This window comes from Perca flavescens, chromosome 24 (assembly GCF_004354835.1).
Source record: "Perca flavescens isolate YP-PL-M2 chromosome 24, PFLA_1.0, whole genome shotgun sequence".
Classification (NCBI taxonomy): domain Eukaryota; kingdom Metazoa; phylum Chordata; class Actinopteri; order Perciformes; family Percidae; genus Perca; species Perca flavescens.
In genome coordinates this window covers 9,164,386-9,179,326 of record NC_041354.1, presented here as the reverse complement: position 1 = coordinate 9,179,326, position 14,941 = coordinate 9,164,386, and the positions used below count along the sequence as shown (strand labels likewise).

The following is a 14,941-nucleotide window of genomic DNA, read 5'->3' as shown; positions in this document are numbered from 1 at the left end:
CACACACACACACACACACACACACACACACACACACACACCTACCTGCTTGTATCAGGTTAGGGTTATCTATTGGCTGAGCAAGCTCCCTGTCTCCTGACCTAAACTTCATGTGATTGGTCGACGAAGCCATCAGTCAAGACAGTCAGCAGCAAGATGGCGGAGGCTACGGGTAAAAGAAAAGATAGCTTTTCATACAAAAGGTGACTCAATAACCGTTCAGTCGTGGATTTATCTTTATGAAATTATTGTGCAAAGTCTCCGAAAAGTCACAGAAGTCCCACGCCGGATTACTAAACTTCTGGAAGGGCTACGATTGCACTGAAGTCTTCTGCCAAGCTGTTAGCTGTCAGGCTAAAAACACAGACCAAGGCTAGGTTGATTCATAATTATTTATTTTACAAAGACAACGTAATGCTATTCCATGATAGATGAAAAAGCTTCTGGATGGCCTACAATGGCATTGAGGACTTCGTTAAAACGGTGCTCTCTCCCTCTTCTAAACCAAAAAGTAAGTCTCTGCACTGTATCTGGAGATATGAAATATGACATAAAACGTGTAGTTTGGCATCATATAGGCTACGACAACAGCTAAAGACAATACTCATAAGTAGTGTAACATTGTAGAGTTTCATAAATGAATGTATTTATATCACAAAGTAGCTTGTAGTTAAATGGCCAATGATTGTCGCTTGTTTCCCTTGCTGTATGATAACATAGGCCTACTGTACAGACTACACAACCTTACAAAACCTTCAATATGGTTTGTTACAGTAATTAATCTCTGCTGTGTAATACGTTCAGCAGCAGTTTAATAATCTTAGCAATGGCAAATCATTTACCTAGTGATTTAAAGATTTGTGGATATATTGATAGTTTCTGCAGTGGTTAATTAACCCATGTTTGGTCTGTAACTAATTTCACATATTAGGTGTTCTGGCATTGTCATTAGTGGAATAATTCAGGACATGCCATGTTGGTAGATCTAAATAAGTGACTGTGAGGTCTGGGTGTGAGCCAGTGCCAGAGAAAAAGTGATGAAAAGCCATAATATAGTATGTCGAAAACGTGATAAAAAAAGACATAGTATGTCGAAAAAAAGCCATAGTATGTCTAAAACGTGATAAAAAGTAATAGCATAGTATGTTGAAAAAAGTAAAAAAAGAAAAAATATTGTGTACTATGTCGAAAAAAGTGATGAAAAAGTCATAGTATAGTATGTAGAAAAAAGTCATTGTTATTGTCCATTGGTTACTTGTGTCAAACGTTTGTTTTGTGTGGACCCCTAACTACAGTTACTATTCCTAGATTCTAGATAAATAAAGTAACTCACTAGTCGCAGTGATCATGTATGAGCAGCCGGAAGGTGATTGGCGGTATTTACCCAACTCTCACACACATGTTTAATTCACTATGAGTTTTCACTGTAGTGGTCAAGGTAATGCAAGTTAGCTTTTTCTCCTTCCAGTTTTAGATTTTAGACAGCACCACAGAGGGATGGAACCCTCAACCTCCAGTCTTCATGAGAGTTTAACCTTCACCTTAGCTTGCTGAGCTCTATGCAAAGCTTGGAAAGGCTTTAGTTGGAAGATGTATTTATTGTTCAAACTACAGGGGAGAGAAATTAAAAACTGTCGAGACAAAAGTGGGATTGAATCCTTCAATCTCAGATTGTTGAGTCAGTAATTTATCTCAGTGAGCTATTCCTAATTAATCAATTAAGTAATCAACAAATTAACCAATCAAATAATACATTAATCAACCAATTAACAGCTCAATTAGCAGATCAATCAATCAACCAATTAATCAATCAATTTTATTTGTCACATGAAATCAATTAGTCTACAAGGACAAAGTTTGAACAACAAATAATAGAATGGAAACTAGAAATGTTAGTTTCAGGAATAGTTCACTGAGATAAGCTACTGACTCACCATCTGAGGTTGAAGGATCAAATCCCACATTTGTCTCGACAGCTTTTCAACTTCTCTCCTCTGAAATGTGAACAATAAATACAACTTCCAACCAGCACAGAGTATCAGATCAGATAGCTCAGCGTGATAGGACGCTGGTTAGAGGACATGCAGGTCTTGGGTTCAATCACCCTGATGGACCTGTGTTTGTATCCTGCATTTCACAGAAAATTTCTTTCTTTCCTAAACCCAAGAGTTCGTCTTAACTGCGTACTGTATTCGCTGGAGGTGGCGGCTGAGGTGGCGGCAGAGTGGAATAGGCATCAGCCCTTCACCCAGGAGACCCGGGTTCACACCCAGCATGCCCCAGCAGGATGCACACAAGGTAAGGTAGGCACCACCCCAAAGGGGTGGTGCCTACCAAAGAGGGTGGTGCCCAGGGGGGCAGCCCCCACAAGCAACCCCAATACCACCCCAGAGGGGGGGGCTCAATGCCGCCCGGCGGGGCGGCATTGGGGTTTCCTAACTGTCATAACGGTGCATTGCAACCCCAAAGGGGTTGCAACGCACCTTACCTTTTGCTGACTGGAACAATGAATTTTTTCTCTAAGTGTCATAAGTACATCTCTGGTCTTTCACCCAGGAGACCAGGGCTCATGTCCCACATGTCATTGTTAAGTACTTTCCTAATCCCAACTGTCCTCTGCATCCTTATGGAGCCTCAGACAGTTGGGTTTTGGAAAGTACATTTCCGTGACACGTGGGACACAAACCCCAGTCTCCTGGGTGAAGGACCTCATATTCCTGGGTGTGGAACCTCATCATAAGGTGTGCTCTTTGTGAGTATTGAACCCACAACCACTGTGTTCTTCCAACCAGCATTCTATCACACTGAGCTATCTGATCTGCTACTCTATCCTGGTTGGAAGTTGTATTTATTGTTCATATTTCAGAGTTGAAAAACTGTCAAGACAAGTGTGGGATTTGATCCTTCAACCCCAGATTGTTGAGTCAGTAGCTTATCTCAGTGAGCTATTCCTGAAGCGGACATATCAGTTGTTGGTACTGTTATTTGTTGTTCACACTTTGTATTTTTCTATTCCTATGTGTGTCCTATCTAAGTGTTTGCACATACACTGGCAGCGAGCAGGGCTTGAACCTGACAACGGGACTATTATTGCACACTCTCCGCGCCACCTGACCAACCTCCCAGCACGAAATTACGGAAAAGGCTTTTAGTATTGGAGGAGATAGCTGAGAGTGTTAGAACTCTGGTTTGAGGAAACGCAGGTCATGGGTCATCATCCCCACAGATAATTTATTTAAAGGTTTTACACCCAAAACATGTACATCCACTTTTATGGAATGCAGTTTAACTGTAACAACACTTTTAGACATTTTGTATGACTTTTACATAGATTTTGACATAAAACATACTACTATTGCTTACTATTTTATAAATACATACTAGGGGTGTCACAATTCTCCAAATCCTCAATTTGATTACATTTTCCATTCTAAGGTCACGGTTTGATTCGATTCTCACTTCTTATTTTTTTTAAAGCACAGGTTGCTATGCCATTTTTAGACTAGACTTTTATGCAATATAATATCTGACCTTTTTTCTCAATGTACCACACTACATTGTCAAATTTAAAACATTTATTAACAACATAATGCAACAATAACTTACTATGTATATCTTCAGTCAATTCTAAACTATGACTTTTTTTCTATTTTTTTGACATACTATACCATGGCTTTTTTATCACTTTTTAGACATACTACCCTATTCTTTATACATTTCTTTTGCTTTAAAAGGAACACGCCAACTTATTGGGAATTTAGCTTATTCACCGTAACCCCCAGAGTTAGACAAGTCGATACATACCCTTCTCATCTCCGTGCGTGCTGTAAGGCTGTCTGACGGCTCCAGCGGCATCAGGCCAGCACAGAACATGCAGGTGAATGGTTCCAGTAATCCTACTGCTCCGAATAAGTGACAAAATAACGCCAACATGTTCCTATTTACATGTTGTGATTTATAGAGTCACAGCGTGTACAAAAAACAACGTAACATGAGACACAGCCGTCTTCTAACTGTAAACAAACCGTGAACTATATTCTTAGGCGGAAGAATATAGTACTTGGGCGGAGTGATATGCTCGCAGCAAGCCTGTCTGAGAATATAGTTCCCGGTTTGTTTACTGTCAGAAAACGGCTGTGTCTCATGTTACGTTGTTTTTTGTACACGCTGTGACTCTACAAATCACAACATGTAAATAGGAACATGTTGGTGTTATTTTGTCACTTTTGTCACAATTGGGAGCAGTAGGCTAGTTGGAACCAGTTACCTGCAGGATCTGTGCTGGGCTAAGCTAATGCTGGAGCCGTCAGACAGCGTTACAGCACGCACGGAGATGAGAAGGGTATGTATCGACTTGTCTTACTCTGGGGGTTACGGTGAATAAGCTAAATTCCCAATAAGTCGGCGTGTTCCTTTAAAAAAAGCATAAAGCTCTTATAAATATAATATGGTACAATAAACATACACATTCTGCCTGCATGACTACTTTTACTTTAGATACTTCCTGTACATTTAGCAGCATATAAAACATCTTAAAAAGCAGTCAAATATAATAATGTTTGAAGAAGATTATGCATAGACTATTATATAGTTACTATTAGTTATTGTAATCTAATAATATATAATAAAATAACTGATGTGGGCCATTCTTCTGCATAATCAGTACTTTTACTTTTTTTACTTTAAGTACACGTTGCTGAAAATACTTTCAACTAACTAACATATTTCAACGCATGGCTCTTGTGTTTGAGTTTCTTTACGCTGGGGTTTCGCTTCTTTTACCCCACAATCTGAATAATTATTCACAAGTCATAGAGTAAATCGTTTGAGTGAAAAAAAAATGTCATGGTTCCTCCTTCTTTTATCAGTTTGACTGATTAAATTCATTTACATTTTTCTAAATTGTAAATAATACAAATTAACAATATAATAAATTAATATAAATGGTCTTCAATTGAAATTAAAAGTTAGTATATTCAAACTATTAATTTGTACTATCTGCCTTGTTTGAGGAGACTGTAAACACCATACATGAAGGGGTGAAGGTACGTCATCGTGACGTGGGTTGTATACAAGGAAGTGGTTTGTGAGTGTGCTGGCTGACACATTCTGACTAGCTACATAGCTTTAATCTACAGACTGTACGCAGCATGTTAGCGGTAAATCTGACTCAAGCGTTTAAACAGCAACACCGTGTAAAAGTCTACCAACAACACAGAACCCGTTACGTCACTTACTAAACGGTGAGCCAGGAGCACGTGCAGGTTGTTAGCGAGTCTGGTAACTGAGGAGAACATGTCGGCAAGTTACCCCACACCAGTCTACTGCCACGCTGGAAGAGCGAGATGTCTACGGGCCGGCGACGCCGGCGGAGGACTCTTGACCATAAACAGTATATGATATAAACGCTCTTGACGCCCTGGAGAAGACGCAGACAGGCTGCAGCTGATGACGTCAGAGGCACAGCTCCGTCGGTTTCCTGATTGCGTCATATATTTCCTTTAGTTCACCTGAACATCACTTCTGGATGTTTAAATGTGCTCTGCTGTGTGTGTCTGGAGAAAGCCAGTGGCTCAGGAGTGCTGTCAGCTTTTCTGTCATCAGTGGTTGGACCTTCAGCTCTAGATCTGTGAGTTTAAAGAAAAGACAATGCTCACGCCCAGCCAATACAACTTACAGATTACTTGTTGGAAAAAAAGATCTTAAAAAAAAGACTTCGTTTCTCTCTCAGTTGCACTGATGTGAATCCTGCAGCAGCAGCACAGTGCACAGCAAAGACAGCTCCCTGTTAACAATGTTTCACTGCAGCCTGTCAACACATCACCTGTCAGGTATTCACATGCTTTGAGTGCAAGTTTCTGAATCGTATGGGCTGTTTTCCTTCTTTTCAAGGAAAGACAAGTGCTATTAAAAAATTGCAGGCTTGCACTGTTGCTTGACCATTAAGTTATTCTGCTCTAATTTGTGCCATCAAAAATAACTTTTTGTAGATGGTGTAGGGATAGCGCTGCTTACAGCATTATTACTATGTTGTCTCTTGTGCAGGCTTATTCACACTAATCACTGACACCATCAACATACACCACACTTTTCCAAAAAAACATTGTTTTAACTGCTGCTTACAGCTAGGGTATTTCAGCTTTATTTCAAAAGTTTGACAGATTATTTAACCTCATAACCACATTTTTGCTGCCAAATTTACATTTAGTGTTCACGCTCTGTGCCTGTCTGGCTGTCGAGAGATAAATCAAAATGGAAAAACGCAAGGACTACAAATAAGTCTGTTTTAATAAAAACACACATTCTGGTTGCGTCAAAGCACAGCCATGGAGAATGTCTGACTTCACACCAAGTTCTGAATATGAATATCAAAGCAGCAGACAGGTTTGGTCATGAGAATGTCTGCCTGCAGGCTACAGCTTCAATCCAATATGTGATGGAAGAACGTACACAATAAGAGCTGTGCAGCGTAGGAATGGAAGGCTGCACCTTTTTACGACACAGGATGTGTTTCTAGGAGACATTGTGCTTTCTTTACATTTAGTCTGGCTATAATTTGAGCAACATAAAAAGATAGAGAGCATCTGTATGTTTTATAATAATTGATCACTCTACAATAGAGTGACAGCGTGGGGGTGACCATCAGAGGCATCTTAATTGACAACCAATGCATCATGGTTCAATCCACTATATTTTTATTAAATACAACATATTTGTGACATGTAGGAGATAAACAACATGGATAGCATTCACTTGGCCACTTCCTCAAGCTTGGGCTCTGGAAGAAAAAAAAAAAGGGCAAAGACAGAATCATTATTGACAGTTGATGGTGACTGTAATTCTGTGAATTTTGAAATGAGTATACAACATTATATTATAGATTGGAAATCTAGACAAAGACGACAGCAATGTGTAGCAGTTAGCTAGATATAGCTTCATAAAAAATACAGTGAGGCTCAAAAAGAAAAGCCTTTTGAACAGATTTCAAAACGGAATGAGAAAAATTGTCTTGCTTTGATAAGTGTCACTATCCTTGTGCTATATACAGACACAGACAAAGCCCAAATCACAGTCTCTCTCTGTAGTGGCAATGCGGGGTGCGATAGCAAAAAAATCTCTTAAAGTCACGTCTTTAACAACATATAATCAAAGAGTCATAATTATAAGCACTGTCATTCCAATGGTGTAGCTGATGATAAATCAGGACGTTTCTAGGACAGAGTCTGGACTACAAACAGTTAAGAAATACGCTGTCTGGGTTAAGCTTGTCAAAAGTATTGATCCTTTTTTGATTACAACGTGTGTATATTGATACGATCTCCTTTAATTGTACACATTTTTTAATACTATTTCTTTTTTGTATTCATACAGGGGAAACCCATGGAGACCACTGTATTTATTGTGTTTACAAGTGAAGCAACAAATAGAGAAAAGGAAATACTAAAAACAATAACCTAAAGAATGTACAAGGTAGAGAAAACAGTGAGAATGGTAATAGTAATGTAAATTACTATTCACTAGGGTTGGGCATCGTTTGGATTTTAACGATTCTGATTCCAATTCTTCCTTTTGATTCCAGTTCTTATCGATTCTGACAACCTTAGTCTGGGTGACTTTCTCCTTCAAAAGCTCCTCTGTACATCAGGAAGCCAAAGTCAATGTTAAAACCATGACTCGTTAGATAAAAATTACATTAAAAAAAACGTGATATTGACAACTGTTTACGAACACTGCAATACTATGTCTAGAATATAAATACAATAAATTGTTGTGTCTACATAACGCTGTAATTTAGATTTTTTTTCTTCCAATCACCTAAAGCAACATTCATTTGTCTTTAATTGAGAATAGGAAATTAGGGCAGGAGACAGAAAAACACTCACAGTACACAATGTAAACCAGCATACAGTAAGCCCAGACTGACCTGAGAATTTGAAATCAGGGAACTTGGCGAGGTCTCCTCCGCCATATAGCCTCTGCAGTTTGGTGACCTCTTCAGACACGTTCTTCTGGTAAGAAGCTCCTCCCTCCACAATGCCACCCGAAATCCTAAGAGAGCCAAGGTATCAAATAATGTCCAAGAGATGGGCGTGATGCGATGAGTGAAGATGCCATTTAAATAAAACACAAGCAGCGAGGATGGAAATAAAATGCTTAAGAAGCCAAACCATAGCTTTTGCAAGGGTATTTAAAGTTCATATTTTTTCCACATGTATGTATGTATGTATGTGTGTGGTCGCACTTGTATGATATGGTTGTTTTTGCTGATTATCCTGTGTTTATTGCATTCTTATTTCTATTAATGCGTTGTTTTAATTTGTATGCTGTAACCACTTGTAATGAAAAGGCACTATATAAATACAACTGCCAATGACATTGACTAGAGGATGAACTAGTTTAGATCCATCAATCTGGACTCTGATCAGCCAAATCTAAACATTATGCCTGGACAATGTATGGCCATTTCATGTGGGCATATGACAAGATTGTGTATTATCAACTGACTTGCTCTTGGCGTTGTAGTCCCGGATCTTATCCAGGAACAGTTTCTGGATAGGGTCGAGATCCTTGGCCCGGTTAAAGAGCACAGCAGAGATGCCGATGTTCCGGCGCAGGGTCAGGCTCGCGGCGGAGCGCAGCGCGGAGGACAGCCGGAATAACTTGTTAAGTGCCATCTGACGGAACAAAATGCCTCGGGTTACATTGTTATCATGACATTCGGCTGCGATTCTGTCTCTTTATCATATCAGTAGGAAAGGCATACCCTGAAATTACATTAGGAGGAAATGTCTGCCATCATATAGCTAACTAGATGGGAGCTGGAAAACTACATCACCGGACGTGCATCCACGGTGGAGCAGAAACTAAATGCACACCAACGCTAGCTGTTAGCATATGTTAGCTGCCCGTCACCTTCAGGGCATACTTAACGTTAGCTGAACGGCATTGAGTTAGCAACATTATATACAACTGCGACATTATAAGCACCTTCGGGAAAACGTGACTGTCCACTTACATTACACAACGACGCTATACGAGCTCGCTTTCATTCTGTTTGACTGTTAGCTAAATGTTTGCTTCGTTCACCTAACATAACAGCTAATGCTAAGACAGCTTTAGCTGACGCTTCACAAGTTTTTAACAGTGGTGTCTATTGTGCTGTAGTAGCTAAGTCATGCTAACGTTATACATTAGCATGTATTTATGAGTATGTATAGTAATTACAGATACACAGTTAAATGCTTAATAGCGTTTCGTTTAAAACTCAGTACTCACCTTGGATTTGACACTTAGAGTACAGGATCCAAATGTGGAGGACCGCGGTGGATTGTGGGAGTAATGCTGTGAAAAGGAGGCGTTCGCGGTCATCAAAATGGTGCCTACTTTGCGCAGCGCTGCGCGTATTAAGGTTGATCGTATATGACGGCAAATGATCCCCAATCAACCAAAGTAGCTTTATTTGAATGAAGATTTGTAAGAGAAAAACTAGCTTTTTATTTTTTTGCCTTTTCATAATCACAACAGATTGTTACAGTGCATTATGGTTATTTTTATTCTTTTATTCAACTAATTATGTTTTTTTATGTACACTTTTTACACTTAGGCCTACACACATTTCTAATTTTCCCGCATGTCCCTTTCGATATAATAATTTCACTTTTAGGGATTTGCGCTGTCAATGGAAAAAAGGCACAAGTAGCTTTATTGTAGCTAGAGATTCTCACGGTTTTGCAAGTTATGTCTGGCACACTACTTGCCTTTTTTTCTGACATACTATAGTATGGGCTAGTATAGAATAAAAAGCCTGTACAGAATACAAAGAAATTATGAGCGCTACTCCCGATCATTGTAATAAAAAGACAACACCACAAAAATAAAACATCTGCAGCCGACAACAGGTTCTAATATAATAAAACAAATGGAATCAATGTCATTTTGCACTTGATTAAGATTATTTATTGCTCAAGAATAAAGGTAATTATTGCACAAGATCCAGTAGCTTTTTCTATGAAAGACAGTCAACATATTGCACAACACCAGGGGTTATTCAAAGTTTGTTGGACTAAGGTATGCTAATGGCCCAGGGAAAATATGTCCGTAAGTCTGGTGGTCTGTGAGAATAGTCCTTTAGAATGTGCGGAGGGAGAAGTCATAGTATAGTCTGCCATAAAAAAAAAAAACAGGGCTTGTCACATTTTTGATGACCTAGTGCCAATTTAGGGAGCCAGCATGTGAGGGCTGCACAGGAAAAGTGCAGACATAAAACAAAATATCTTTTCCATCTCACTTCCACATTAAACTGCAGAGTTGTCCACAGAAATCGCCAACTTAAGCTAAAAGCACTGCATTGATGACAGGACGTAATTCCTGAGACACTTGCGGGCTGCCAGTAGTTGTCATACAACCAGTAGCTTCCTACAAGTTGCCATTCCTAACCTGACCGATTGTTGTTTAGGGAGGTGCAGTCTGACGCAGTAGCCTAGCACTGTATTAAATGTCAGCTATTGAAAGGTTAAGTATTGAAATGGACCACAGAGGATTAAAATACAATGCATTTCATGTCATGTTCAGGGGCCGCACAAAATGTTTGAGGGCTGCCTGGCCTGTGACCGCACGTTAAGAAACTATGCTGTACACCATTGTTAATCGGACTGCGGTAGTCAACTAGATTATAGTTTTCTCCCACGATCTCCAACTCTGAAGTTAATAAAATATCACACAGAGTGGATGGAATTTACTTCACCTAAATCATGTATTTTAACCTTTAGCAGGATGACCTGGATTTAGTAGTGTCTGATGCATGTTTTCTTGCTGAGACTGTCCTCTGACATCAGGGATCAGAGTAGCAGTTTTTTTTACATCATTACTTGTGATATTTAATATCACACATGGACGCATGTTATTAGAATAAAACAGAATGCATGAAGAAACCAGGTGTGCATTAAACATCGTAAAAAACAAACAAAGACACGACATCTGTATGTACATTCAAAACTTTATTATGGAATACAGTGTAGAAAGCGTTTTCCCAGTCAATGCAAATGGCCTGCACAATATTACACAGTGGAAAACAAAACCAATGTATAACCCACAGAAGAAAAAAAAAAAAAAAAAAAAGATGGAAAGAAAATCCTGCTTCCTCTTCTACTCTACTGCCCTCTGTTGGGCTTCTAATGAGTGCACTCTGAAAACCAAGGACCCACCCCACTGCAGCCTCCATATGAACACCATTTCCTCACAGATCTTACTCACCATTAGATGTATTATTAGAGTGAGAGGTTACACTGTATTTCTTTCAATTTTCTTTCATGTAATGTTGAGGTGGTGTCAAACCTTTTAACACTAGCGGATGTACGGGAGATTCTTGCCTACGATGCTGAGACTTATTTTATCCCCGTTTCCACATCCAGACTCACTGTCAGCTCTCTCAATGGTGAACGACTATCATCTTTATACAGGCGACAGTGCTCTGCCTCTGAGGAGTCAAGTGTGCGTTGATGGCAGAGAGGTGAGCAGCATGCCTGAAGGGAAAGGAAGGCGATTGAGGGAGGGGAAGGGAGGTGCTTGGGAGTGAAAATCCATTATATATATACACAGGCTGAATGCCTGGCTGGCTATCCATCTGGAACTGCAAGTCATTTCCTCTCAGCACTCCACTTGTTCTATCAGTAAAATGATTACTAAACCAAAAAATAAACGGCGTCGGCTTACAACTGGACGAAACACCAGACTGAAAATGACAAAATACTTACACACAGAGATAATCCTAACCCATCCCCCATGCCAGATTCCTCCCATTTTTTCTATTTCCCTTCCCGCTACCTTCACACCCACAACATGCCCTTTTAAAAGGAACTAAGTAACATGAATGAAACAAAAATTATAATGGGATGATTTCTGAGAGCCCCTACGCATAAGGATTTTTAACACAATATATTTCTGAATGAGAATAATATACAAACAGAGATGAAGCCAGCCCCCCTCCTGTAGCTTCAGGAACGTAGCATGGTTAAAAGAAAAGAGGAACACACTTAAATTCCAAAATCACAGAGCTCTTTTAAATGTGTATTTTACATGATATCAAAGCATAGCCCGTTTCGACTAGATTTATATATATATATATATTTCATTGTTTGAAGTCACGTGATCACGAGAAGATACTAAATGTACAATCTTGCTAGAATGACAATCTATATGTGAGAAAGGATCTCAAGAGAGCAGCGGTAAGATCTTGGTGTTTTTTTTGTTTGTTTTTTCCAAATCCTGTTGTCATTGTTGTCATGCACTACATAGGAACAGCTAAGACTTCGGCATTACTTCAGTAACATTACACGCAATTTAAAAAAAGGACTTTACATCGGTTTGACTTTTTTTTCTCCATTTTCATTCTTTTTTGAAAAACAAAACTGGAATCGAAGAGAAAAAAAAACCTTTAAAATAAAAAACAGCTCATTCAGAATACATAATGACTACCGTCGTCAACATATTTATCATCATCAGCATCTCCAAATATCCTTAAGAGCCTTGTGTGACTTAACACAGCCCAGCTGTCGTAAGAATGCACAAAGAAAAGAGGATGGAGGGAGGGATGGAGGAGGAGGGAGAGAGGATACTCCAGTGTAGACTGAGTGCAGTAGTGGTGCAGTTGGTGGGGAAACACTGGGCCTTATTTAGAAAAATCATGCTGCTTGATTTAAGCCTATTTTTCATTATATAATCATTACAAAGAATATGATCGAAACTAATGAATATGTCCACAAGTTGAATAACGATTTGAAATAACGATTCTGCAATTCATTTTTGTAAATGAGGCTCAGGGCAATGTGCGCCAAAAATCCAAGTCCACACCTAAAACCGTCCCACACCAAAACCCCCAACTATACACTGGCCCTGAATCAGTGTGGAGAGAAAGCGCTTCTTTCCCCAAAGAGTGGGTTTGTGTCGATGCACTGGGCGGGGCCTTTTTCCCCCCCATACATCAGCAGGCCCAGACGGAGCAACCTATGAAAACACCTTTCATTAATTAAAAGGCGTCTTGCTCTGATAAAGTGAACAAACATGGTGCAAACTGGCTTGGCCACAGTGTCCGCACAGGCAGAAATGAAAGAAAACCCTGGCTACAGTCGCTCTGTCTGCTCGTAACTGACTATTCCAGTCACGAGATGATTTAAGCCTCACCGCCTTTTGGAGACGTGGGACTAGTCGAGGGAGGGGGAGGAGGAGAGAGGGAAGGGAGGTACTTGATGTGTGGGAGATGTTTGTGTGTGTTTTTTATTTATTTTTTTATGTGTGTGTACATATGACATTCTCCTCAGTTCTGCATCTGCTCAAAGAACTTGTAGGTTGGGTTCTCGTAACCGTTCTGCTGCATCTTAGACAGGTGGCGCTCCTCGGGGGTGACGGCAGCGTCCACCTGGAGGGGAGCCAGAGAGAGGGTGGGGTAGAGGTTACACACACAAAATCATATGGTGTGTACAAATGTAAAAACAATCTATACTTTAAGACCTTTTAATGCTACCAAGTGATTTTAGAAACAGGCTGCAACAACGATAGATAGATAGATAGATAGATAGATAGATAGATAGATAGATAGATAGATAGAAAAACGAAAGAAGGAAACAAATTGCTAACTGCCATTAATCCAATTATATTTAGTGAGCAGATTGCAGTGTACAGTACCATCTCAACACTACATTTTAAGGCCAATTCAGACTTGAACATCTAAGTAATCTACCTTAAATTTCTTAATCTTTAATGAAAGCAAAACTGAAGTCCAGATATTTGAACCAGGTAGTGACAGTGACACCATTTATATGGACCGGTGTTCCAAGGCTGAAGAACAGGGGAGGCCGTGCCTTTGCAGCAGTAGCCCCTAAACTCTGGAATCGATTGCCTCTACATATTAGGCTGGCTCCTACATGGTCTGTTTTGAAATCCTGTCTTAAAACATATTTTTTATTCTCAGGATTTTCAAACACATTACAATAGTTTATTAGTCATTTTGCTGTTCAACTGTCCTTTTGTTGTTTTGTATTCATTGTGTTCTGTTTGTGTTTTTCTGATTGTACAGCACTTTGGTTAACCGTTTTTAAATGTGCTCTATAAAATACATTTGGATTGGATCCATTTACCCTGGTACGTACGTACATATAGACATACATACAGACAAATACATAAATTCAATACTGAAAAACAGCTTGCAATCAAACGAGTGAGTGCAAGCTGTTTTTCAGTATTGCATGTGCACAGCATCCCCCACACACCAGACTGACTGCCGTATAGAACAGCTTGTACAGGCAAACACACAGGTCAGCCGTTTCTCACCTCGATGACTCCGTGGTGGATGGAGGTGTACTGCTTCTTCCTCAGCATCACCAAGGTGATGACGATCACAGTTGCTATGACGACGCCTCCAACCATCAGGCCAATGATGGCGCCCTTGTTGGAGCCCACATCCTCTGCGAAGAAGACCTGCACACGGACACCAATCACAACCAGCGGGATGATTTTAATATAGTGAGAGTAGAAATGCACACCAAGGACTCTCATTGTGCACCAAGGATATGATGCGTTACTGGGACACTGCTGAGTAATTAGTGCAGTTCCAGCACAGCAGGGCTGAGAGTTAATGGTCCTTAGAAATGGTTTGCAGATTACTTCTTTCAGGGATCCAGTGAGCTCTGGTAGCTACCATCTTTTTTTTTTTTTTTTTTTTTCTTTCAATGAGTTTGAATATCATTGAAGGAGGTGACATTTAGAGTTACACCCCATTTACTTTTGTTTTCATCTACCCAAATCATTTAGCCGTGAATTCTCTGTGTAATTACACTTCCTAACCGGTGTCATCTTTTGTCATTCAAAAAATAAAAAATAAAAAGCATCATTAGAGTCAAATTTAGCTTGTAAAATTACTACTGGGGAACAAAGCTGCAACACATAA

The 14,941-nt window shown here is 39.7% G+C and overlaps 2 protein-coding genes across 6 annotated transcripts in view; both read right to left on the bottom strand.

The window, feature by feature from the left end:
* Positions 1-6,672: 6,672 nt before the first annotated feature.
* atp5pf (ATP synthase peripheral stalk subunit F6) lies at positions 6,673-9,401 on the bottom strand. The gene is made up of 4 exons (XM_028572394.1): positions 9,277-9,401; positions 8,506-8,675; positions 7,925-8,049; positions 6,673-6,778 (listed from the first exon to the last, which is right to left on the bottom strand). The coding sequence occupies exons 1-4, from the start codon at positions 9,367-9,369 to the stop codon at positions 6,750-6,752; spliced, it is 417 nt and encodes a 138-aa protein (XP_028428195.1). The 5' UTR covers positions 9,370-9,401; the 3' UTR covers positions 6,673-6,749.
* A 1,577-nt stretch (positions 9,402-10,978) lies between these two features.
* The window catches only part of appa (amyloid beta (A4) precursor protein a), a 33,664-nt gene continuing 29,701 nt past the window's right edge, over positions 10,979-14,941 (bottom strand). For all 5 annotated transcript variants that reach the window (XM_028571592.1, XM_028571594.1, XM_028571593.1 and 2 more), the window contains 2 exons: positions 14,326-14,472; positions 10,979-13,414 (listed from right to left, as the gene is read on the bottom strand). In XM_028571592.1, the coding sequence (XP_028427393.1) occupies positions 13,313-13,414; positions 14,326-14,472 (249 nt within the window). In that variant the 3' untranslated portion in view covers positions 10,979-13,312. The remainder of the gene's footprint in view (positions 13,415-14,325; positions 14,473-14,941) is intronic.

Coding starts and splice junctions, on each gene's coding strand:
- atp5pf (XM_028572394.1), bottom strand. CDS start 9,369: ATGACCGCGAACGCCTCCTTTTCACAGCATTACTCCCACAATCCACCG. Junction 8,676..9,276: donor CTCTAAGTGTCAAATCCAAG/GTGAGTACTGAG, acceptor TTGTTCCGTCAG/ATGGCACTTAACAAGTTATT. Junction 6,779..7,924: donor CCCTGATTTCAAATTCTCAG/GTCAGTCTGGGC, acceptor TTTTTCTTCCAG/AGCCCAAGCTTGAGGAAGTG.